Source organism: Oryzias melastigma, linkage group LG18 (assembly GCF_002922805.2).
Source record: "Oryzias melastigma strain HK-1 linkage group LG18, ASM292280v2, whole genome shotgun sequence".
In the NCBI taxonomy this organism is placed as follows: Eukaryota; Metazoa; Chordata; class Actinopteri; order Beloniformes; family Adrianichthyidae; genus Oryzias; species Oryzias melastigma.
The window spans coordinates 21,804,867-21,814,987 of record NC_050529.1 but is presented as its reverse complement, the minus strand read 5'-3'; the positions used below and the strand labels follow the sequence as shown (position 1 = coordinate 21,814,987).

The 10,121-nt window shown below is 39.5% G+C and overlaps 1 protein-coding gene across 1 annotated transcript; it reads right to left on the bottom strand.

The window, feature by feature from the left end:
* leap2 (liver-expressed antimicrobial peptide 2) lies at positions 1-4,534 on the bottom strand. The gene is made up of 3 exons (XM_024288651.2): positions 4,256-4,534; positions 3,952-4,139; positions 1-1,210 (listed from the first exon to the last, which is right to left on the bottom strand). The coding sequence occupies exons 1-3, from the start codon at positions 4,337-4,339 to the stop codon at positions 1,162-1,164; spliced, it is 321 nt and encodes a 106-aa protein (XP_024144419.1). The 5' UTR covers positions 4,340-4,534; the 3' UTR covers positions 1-1,161.
* Between the last annotated feature and the right edge of the window lie 5,587 nt (positions 4,535-10,121).

Below are 10,121 nucleotides of genomic sequence, written 5' to 3'. Positions count from 1 at the left end.
TTCCATTTTTCAGAACTTTTATTGACCATCACATGTCAGTAACGCAGTAAGCAGTTCACAGTACAAAGATATTTTGGATTTTAAAAGTGCAATTCTGTTCAGTCCTAAACTGCTTTGGCTGTAATATCTAAAACAAACTAAAACAAAACACTTTGTTACACCCTTCAATTTTCATTCAGTTTAATTTATCAATAAAGTTCATAACCACAATACTATGCAAAAAAAAAAAATCCTATGAACATTTGATATAAGACAAAACAAGGGAGCAGGAAAAGGACAAAATAAAAACACTGGAACATCTATATGAGAGACACAACAGGAAGTGGCAGCGAGAATGGTGCAAATATTCATCTGTAAGAAAGTCTACAGTAAAAGGATGAGAAAGTGCTCACAATGATCCTCTGTGACACGTGTTCCAGTGTTTTTGTGTTTGTCTGCTTACACTCTTCTTCCAACAGTTGATAGCACATCCAACGATTGAATTAAGATGATTCTAAGTTTATTTTTTATATATAATTTGTTTTTCCTGGTCTTTCTGTAGGATCTTGTGAGAACTTTGGTTCTTAATTGGTCCTTTACTAACAAAACAAAATCAAATCCAAAGGAAATCATTTTAAATTTTGATCTCTATACATTTCATTTCTGTTTTTTAGAGTCAATCTGTTAAAATTACAGTGATAGTTTCTTTGCCTTTGGCTTCCTGCTTTCAAGGTTCTTTCTCATCTAATTTTAATGGCCCATTCTTCTTAATTCTGGCTTCAAATTAAAGTCGATTTTTTTAAATCTGAAAATTTCTCTTTACAATAAGTTAACATTGAACTGAAGCAGGAATCTTTTCCTTATTACTATATTACAGATAAATAATAATCTTATTAAAAAAGCATCTACAACATTTTTCCAGTTTCATTATGTGGATAAAGAGACATTTTTTTTATCCCAAAGTGTCATTGTGGCTTCAGTGAACTGGACAGACAGCAAACCCTCTTTATCAGGACAAACATTATTCCAAACAAGCCAAGGCCGAGCAGCGACTTTTGCCCTGTTCTGTGGCACATTAGAGTGCTCCCTGAAACCTAACTTATGTCATACCAGCTGTAATAAATACACCTATTTAATAAAACACACTTTGATGAACCATCAGGTCCTCTCCTGCGGCGGAGTCTAAGACTTGACGGCTTCCGATCGCTGGTTGGTGGCACAGTGTCCTGCCCTGCAGACACAAAGAAGTTTTACTTTTAAAATCAGATTCTTTGACAAACAATCTAAAATTCTGCTTGAGAAAGAAGAACAAATAATGACATTGTAAAAAGTTAATCAATTAACACAAATTTTGTAATTTGTTACATTTATACGTTTGAATCAAATTTATTTTTTCAGTGTACACAAAAGTTTAATTTGATGAAAGCCATTTCATTAATTTTTTTTATCATACCAAATGACAAAACTGAATATTTCACTTTGACAGTGTACAAATGGTTGCAATCTCGGATTAGGATTAGTTTTCTCTTTTGTTGTTGTATAGTTAAATTCTCGCCTAAACACAGTGGGGTCAGAGAACGAGAACGGAACATGTGTGTGGTGTAATCTGAAAATATTAATATATATTTGTGGGGATTGGGATCAGGGGGTGATTAGGTTAACTTGTTCCACCTGGTTTCCATCCTCCTAATGAATGCACCTGTACTTGTCCCTCCTATTTAGGTCTGCATTTCTCCTGCCTACTCTGCCAGATCGTCTTGTGTGTTTCTCTGAGAATCACGAGCCCTCTAGCCTTTCAGCTACAACGCTGTAAAAATTAAATTACTTCCTTTTGAGCCATTCTGTGTCCTGCGTTTGTGTCCGCGTCCAGATCCTGACAATATTTAAAGAAAGGGTTTTTCAAGTTGATGAGGGGGATATTTAGACACCATTTAGCCTCTCAGTTCTGCAGTTCCATGTTTGTAAATTAAAGCATTAATACAATAGTACCTCAGTGGAAAGAACTATTCCTGGATGAATGGGATGCCTTTCACAACCAACTTGTAAATAGTATAATTTTAGGGTAAAACAAGTATGTTTGTTTCCTGTGTGGCCCAAATGGATCTTTCATTAGTAGATGAAAAAAAGTTATTTTTTTGTTGCAGAAGTCAAAGTTACATGTTTTTTTATCTTATTGGTATTTTACTGGTGTTTCCTCCATTGTAACAGTCCATCCATCCATCCATTTTCTTGACCGCTTCTTCCCTTTCGGGGTCGCGGGGTGCCGGAGCCTATCCCGGCTACTGAAGGGCGAAGGCGGGGCACACCCTGGACAGGTCGCCAGTCTGTCTCAGATTGTAACAGTCCATTATTTCTAATGTGTCGACTGTCGGAGTGAGGGGGGACAGAAACCCAAACATTTGTTAACACACTACTCGAACAAACTGCTTTTTTTATGGGAGGTATTGCTGTACATTTGCAATAAAAAGGGCTTCGATCTGTACGGCTGTCTTCACCACCAACATTTTGGAACTCTACATCTCAAACTCTACATTCTCTAAGTTGCAACAAAAACTGACACGATTTTTGCTGTGTGTAGAGCTCGACTTCAGCCTCATTTGGACTCCTGACATCAAGAGTTTAGTCAAATGCTTTCAACATGAGGGTAATTGGTAAAACCAATTATAGGATTAACAATTATCAAACATTATTAATGTGTTTATGAGGTGTTAGTAAGACATTTATTAGTACAATAAGATGTATTAATGTACTTAACATACAAAGACCACACTAAAAAACTGTGTACAAGCTTATCTTATATCATATAGCTCTCTTATATTCTTTAAGTTAAAATGAGTCTGAAAAAATTTTTTTTTGTTTAATTGTAAAACATTGGTGCTTCATGAAGCTACAATCACTCTGTCCTCAACGTGTGTTCAAGCAACCACTTCCAATGAAAAGTCTTCATTCACACTCATATGAGTGGCTTGTGTGTTCAAAATGCTCAAGTTCACACACGAGTTTCTATGACTTTTTTCTGGTTCTACTGAACGTGTGAGGTCAAATTTTGACCAATTGGGGACTCGGATTTGGTAGTGACTTATGGACTGTTTGACAATTCATCATGGAGTAGAAATGAATAATTGTGATTTGAGCCTAGATGATACCAAGTCTTACATATTTTGGAATAGAGCTGTGAAAAAAGAAGTCTGGAGCAAGATTCATCGGATTTGCACCACTTTGACATTTTGACTCTTGGAACTGTAGGTGGCGCACATGAGCTAGTAAACAGTAGAAAAACAAAAAGAAGAAGCCCCTCCCCCACTTGTCCAGTACGTTCTCATCCCCAAGTTGTCACATGTTGATGTTTGGTTATGGCCGATTTTTGATGTTTTGGGTGTCCCCAACTCGATATCTTTTGACGTTCTGGCTGTTCCTAAAATGAAGGGTCCACAACCCTTGGTGCCGGATGTGGTACCAGAAGCGCACTGGTCCTCGGGATGCATCCAATACCAGCACCCTAACCCAGTACCGGTACCCTAACCTTAACCCGGTACTGGTTTGTATCTGGTACTCTATCTGGTCCAGTGTCCGGTTAGAGTACTGGTACCGGGTTTAGATACTGGTGTGCAATACTGGACCGGCTCTGGTTCATGGCCCTGAGGTTGGGGACCCGTGATTTAATGGGAACAGCCAACATGTCAAAAAGAGACGAGTTGGAGGCACCCAAAATGTCAAAAAGTGACACAGAAGTTGCTAGAATCTAACGTCCATATGTGACTAGTTTGGCATGAGAATATGTTAGAACACCACATACTAAAAGCTTGTTCAAGAACACACTTTTAGAGTGCTTTGGAACGCCTGGTGTAAACCCGACATGAGTTCCCCCTTAAATACATTCTTAACAATCCAAATGAGTCTGTTCTTTGATTGCACAGCCACGCAGATGTGTTCTTTTTTAAGCTAACCCCAAACCACAAAGAGCAGAATTACCTGCAGAATCCTGTGGAACACTCAAAGTTGTTCTGGCAGAAAGCTCCAGACGGTTTGCTGCTCATGATCCTCCACAGCGGCGTCATCCGGGTGCTTCTTCTTAGAGCAGGAGCCGGCTGTCCAATGTCCACATTGACTCGCTGCTCAGAACCCGACTGAGCTTGTGAAGCTGACGGACGGGCGCAGACCTGGCGGTCAAAAGTGTAGGTGAGTGGATATGAAGTCACAGTCCTGAATCTTTAATGTCTCCTTGTTACTCAGAATTTGACCAAAAATGTTCTTGCTGTGACGTTTGTGCACTCACCTGCTGACCCATGAGCAGCAACACAGCACACATCACCACCACAGCTCTCCGTCCTGTCAAAGTGCTTTTCTGCTGCATCTTCATGTCAAAGGTGACAACCTTTTGTTTCTCTATTTGACTGTAAACTTGTCCTGAACAGGAGATCTGCAGAACCAGGACCGCTGATCACTCTGATGGAGTCCTCGCTTCAGGTTGGAGTTGAAGTGAAGTCAGGATCCACATGCACTTGGCTTTGCTTTGCTGTCTTCAAACACTCGTGACTCAGCAATCTGCAGGGCCGGGTCCTCCTATATACCGTCAGGTCATGGCCTGGGGAGGTTGGCACCAGCGGCTGATGTGGAGGTCAGAGTCCATCTCCACGTTCTGGACCTCCATTCCACTGGAGCACAGATGTCTATCATGAACATGATGAGTGGAGAGATTTTTTTTTAGCATCAAAGTTCATCTGGACCCATGAATCAACTTCAGGTACTTTAACAAATGGGTTTAAACCAATACTTTATTTGATATCCTGGTACTGAAGTGTTTTGCATAAATTATTCCAAATAGACAACAATGATAAATGGAAGAAAGAAGCAACAGTTGAAGATAAACCACTTTAAATTAGACTCATTTCAAAGAAAAACTACCACGATCCTTCACAATGGACTTGAATTTCTGAGAAAACTTTGCCCATCTGACTGAACATCTGTTCCACACTGACTCCAGAACACCCAGTCCATCTGAGATGAGGCTCCACATGCCTTATCAGTCCGTAATATTTAAACTTCTAAAACTGACCAGAGTCGATCAAATGATGGAGGGAAAGTTTGTGGGATGAGCTCATCTGACCAGGTTCCAGTTCGTGCGTGCAGTCTGCATGCTGCTGCTCAGACAGCAGGCTTATCCACCAAGACCTTGAGTCCGAGTCAATAATTGCATTAGGTCTGACCTCTTATCCTAAAAACAGAAAGCCAAAAATAACTGAGGACACAGATGTCTTCACTGTTTGAGCTAAAGTTCTGAACTCACACGTCGGAGGAAAAAATGTAGAATCCTTTTTCTACAAGATTTTTTTAATGTTCCTAAAACAAAATAATGTTTTTAAGATCCACTCTAGTGAAAATTGTGTTTTTTGAGTTTTTAACACATTCTCTGGGCATTTTTCTGAAGATGAAGAAAATGAAGGTTAATATTGCATTTTCTGATTTTTTTTAATCATTATAAATCAGGAGCCGAGGATAAAATGTCTGAAGAAGAATGTATTTGTTACTTAGAAAAAAACCCTCTGAAGCTGATATGGTCATTCCATTCTGATCCATCCACTTGCAGACAAATGAAACGTCGTTGTTTTCCTCACCTGAGCTTGAATCTGTTTCTAAACTGTACGTCTGAATAGCTCCAATTTTTCTCCCCATTCTTGTTGCTATTAAGGTTAAATAGTATTGGGTTGGATTTTTTATAATTTAAGAGGCCATATTTCCAAACATGCAGAGAGTGTTCTGGGCTGGAGCGGCACCTATCTCTTTCCAACTTAGGGGTCACTAGTTTAAGGGAAGGTGTTTTAGAATGAAACTTACATTTAGTTTAAATTCAGACACAGAATGGTCAGATATTGTTCTTCTAAGCTAATTCTTAATAATTGGAAACGTAGCATTTTCCTGTATAAACTGAAAAGTAATTAGAAAATGATCTGAGAGTATGGGGTTATGAGGAAGGACACTCAGCTGGCTAATCTCAACTCCATGAGTTAAAACAAGGTCCAGGATGTGCTTGTGACAGTGATTTACGTTTGTGTGAAAACAGCATTTTCTAATAAAGCTGCAAATGCGTTTTCAAGAAGACAGTCACTTGAGTCCTCGACATGAATATTAAAATCTCTTACTATTATAATTCTATCAGAATCTAAAATAGTGATCGATAGAGAGTCAGGAAACTCAGATAAAAATTCTGATTACGGGCCGGTAGGGTGATAAATGATTATAAATAAAACCACTTTCTATAAGCTGAATTGGCAACTTTAGGAATTAAGTTGTGTTTCCGACTAAAGTAACACAACTGCACACCATTAGGTAGAACAGCAAACTGATGTTATTTCCTTCATATCAAATTGTATTTATTTTTAGACTTGAGAACATTTGCAAAAATGATAAAACCACCAGTTTTCTGCCAGAAAGTTGTTGCATCTCTGCGGCTCTCCATCCTGATTGGTTTCAGTCCTAATCTGTTTTCCTGGGATAGCCCCTGTTCGTGGTCCTGGCTGTCCACTGACCCTGATTCAGGAATTGAACCTGATAACTGCTTCCAAACACGTGAGCTGGAGGGCTCATTTTTGAACTATCTGCCTCTGAAAGACACAGTTGCCTTTGACTGTTGACCTGCAGGGTCCTGCTCCCTTCAGAGCTACTAGGTGTCTGCACAGTGCTGCCCCCGTGTGGAGGATTTGGTCCCATCCTTAGTTGCCTGTAAGCCACTCTGAAAGGATTTCATTCCTCCCTGTCATCTAGGCATTTTTATTTATTTATTGTTTGCATACTGGGGGTTCTGTAGTTCATAGCAAAATAGAATGGATGTGTTCAGATTTTTTTCAAATTCAAGAAATGTTTCAGTTTGGGGAAATGTGAGGCCAACTCCACATGCACTGAACTTAGGGGTAATAATTCTGATGTCCCCCCTCATGGTCAAAGTATATGGTCAATGGCGCATATCTTCTTAGAAGGCCTAAAGTGTTTTGGAGTCACAGCCCCTTTCACCTATGACCACACATTCACACTCCAGGGCTGAACACTGGCGCCAACCTATAACCACCAGGAGCAATGTGGGGTTCAATGTCTTGCCCATGGACACTTCAAGAGTGGGAACCGAATCTGGGGGAGTATCAACCATTAAAATAAAATATCACTGCTCATCATACTAATCAATGTGCTAAACAAAAAGCAAACTGATGAGGCAAACAGAAAGATCTTCACACATTTTCACCAAATTCTTCTGAAGACTTTCTCCTTTTTGAAGCAGTTCTTCCTGGGATTGATGTACTGTCTTTGTCAGACTCTTTGACACATTCAATAAAAAATCTATTAGTAACCACTGAAAGTCCAGAGTGGAAGGTATGTACTAATGTAGTAAAAACTGTTGCACAGGTTCTCCATATCAGCTATAGTATTCTTTGCCACTATAACAAACACAGGCGTAGTCCTTATCCTGTTTATGTCTGGGATTGGTCGGTCTGTCTGTCTCCCTCTCCTGGTCATGTTTGGTTGGTGGCCTTTTTTGTCTCCACAGGTGTGATGGATTAGTGGGGACTCTTGACACACCTGTAATCTGTATAAGAGAAGTGGACTGAGTCAGTGTGACGTCACCCATAGAAAATGATATACTCCAACAAAATGAAATCAATCAGTTGCCATTCAATACAGATACCACCAATTGGACGTTAGTAAGCAATGGCTGGTCCAAGTCGGTCTGAGTTACTGTTTCTATGGCAACTGCTGTCGCCAATCAGGAGTGAGCAATCACCCTGGCTCTATTTAATATAGTCCCTGTGGTCCAGCCACTGATGTTCTGTGGTTTTGAGCCCATGATGGTTCCAGGATCTTTCCAGCTGTCTTCCTCTTCCAGCCTGATCAACCCCCCCCTTGGACAACATTCCTATTTGGTCAGCCTCCTTGTCGAAAAGAGTACCACTAGGGGAGCAAATGTGTGCACCACACCACTTATTTATCTTATGTTGTTTAAGTTCATTTCTCATTTGCTGGAAAAAAGACGTCAGGCCTGACAACCCAACATGAGCAGTTGGCAGAAATCAACCAGCTGATTGGGCTTTTCCATGGCAAGGAGTGGTGGAAAGATGAATTTGTTTATGTAGATTATTATCATGTGCTTCAATTTCTAGTTATTTTCATTAATTTCACAAAATCTATTGTCTGCTCAGCTAATATTGCAGAAATGTTGATAAAATGGAGGCCTCTTGAATCAAAACTGAAACAACATCCATATCATTCCAAATACAAGTTAGTTTTGTCTCCACACAAACCCATCAAGACAGATGTCACTCTCTTGAAACAAATAAAACAACATGACTAAGCAAACAATGTATTTCTGAAATATTCTACAGCTTTTTTTGCTCTGCATTTAGCTTAATGCTAAATTAGCATCGTCTGCTAATTATGGGTCTTCTGCTGCGAATAAAGCCAACATATCTAAAAAATCATTAGCCTTCAAACAACAATTATTCTTGCTTTTGGCTAATTTTATAGTATTCAAAAGAAAATTTAGCATATATCCTTTTTCAAAAGCATTTAACGCTATGCTAGCTAAATTTATCTTTTTTTTAAGTTCCAGGCATTTGGAATTATATTTGGTTGAGAGTTTTCTGAGGTCATCTTGCTTTTAACCATTAAGCCTGGTTTATACTTCAAAGTGATTGGACATTGTATCAATTGTATCCACAATCACAATTTATACAAATGTTTGTTGTTTTTTTCTACAACTGTCCGTGACGACTGGGATTAACTTGTTACTGGCGTTTTTACTTTGTACTTGTACTCTATTGTCTCGATTGTCTCCAGCGTTTATTATTAACATGAGCGAATTCTTCAAAAACACACTACATAGGGGCGGGCATGGTCCAGAGGTACAGCGACCTTCGAAAAGAAAATTAAAAAGTTTGGTGAGATGAAGACTTCCGCTCTCTTTTCTTCAGTTTTCTGTGAATATACTGTCAAGACACATTTCATTTTTGCAAACTGAGTCATAGTAAAAAAGTCTACTTTTTCCATATTAAACTGTGATGAATTCTCCTGAAAGACATTTCAAGGTTTGCAACTTCTTAACTTTTCTCAACTTACTGTAAATTATACTTCTACAAGCACAAAAGAGGAAAGGTCATTCCAGCTTTGTAGGTATGTTGCAATAATTTCCTGAAACACTGATTTGCATTATCTACAGCCAAGAATTTGCCAAGACGAAATACAAAAAAACCCTCAAAGATTACAGCTCAGCTTGACAGATCTATATTCTCTTTTCTCTGGAATAACAAAACTTTTGGTTCACACAGTTAATTAGTCATGACGCATGAGGTTCACTTTGAAATTTCAATTGCAAATCTACATCAAGTTTTAGGGATTCAAATGTTTTAGGGCAATATTATACAGCCAGTATATAACCCATATATTTTGTGTATGTTTAACATATGACATTTCCGTCTTTTGTGATACATGCATGATGTACATAATTAATAAGTGTATATTTATGTCTGGTATTCGTCGATGTGCGGAGATGTCCATTTAATGTTAATTTGGTTTTGAGCTGTTCTAACTTTTTGAGTGCCAGACACGATGTAGAGTTTGTCATTGACTGAGGCTGATCGGTGGTCAAAAACAGGTCGAGGCAGGCGGAGGCAGGAACAGGAGTGTGGGAGAAAATGCTCAGAATTGCAGGAGGAAACCAGAACAAGACTTCGCACCTGAGCACAGCCTGATGCCTCCTTATAAATATTTGTGGTGATTGCTTGAATGCAAAACAGCTGTTGAGGTCTGGGAACAGCACGCAGAGGCTGATGGGAAATTCGAGTGAAGATGAGGCTCAAAAGAAAGTCAGAACTTAGAGAGATGGCTCCCTTTGGTGGTTGGAGGAAGTGACAGGAAACTGATTCATGACAAAGCCACCCCACCAACCCCCGTCCACAAGGTTGCCAAGGGATGGCGCCAGTGGAAATCGTCAGTGAGGGAGGGATTGAGCATATCGTCTCGGTCTACCCAAGATTGTTCTTCTGGACCATACCCCACTCTGTCCAAGAGGTACAGCATGTGTCCCCAACAGCATCGGGAATCCAGGACCTCTCTAACCCGGTATCCCTCTTCACCATCAATAATAACAGGAGAGGTAG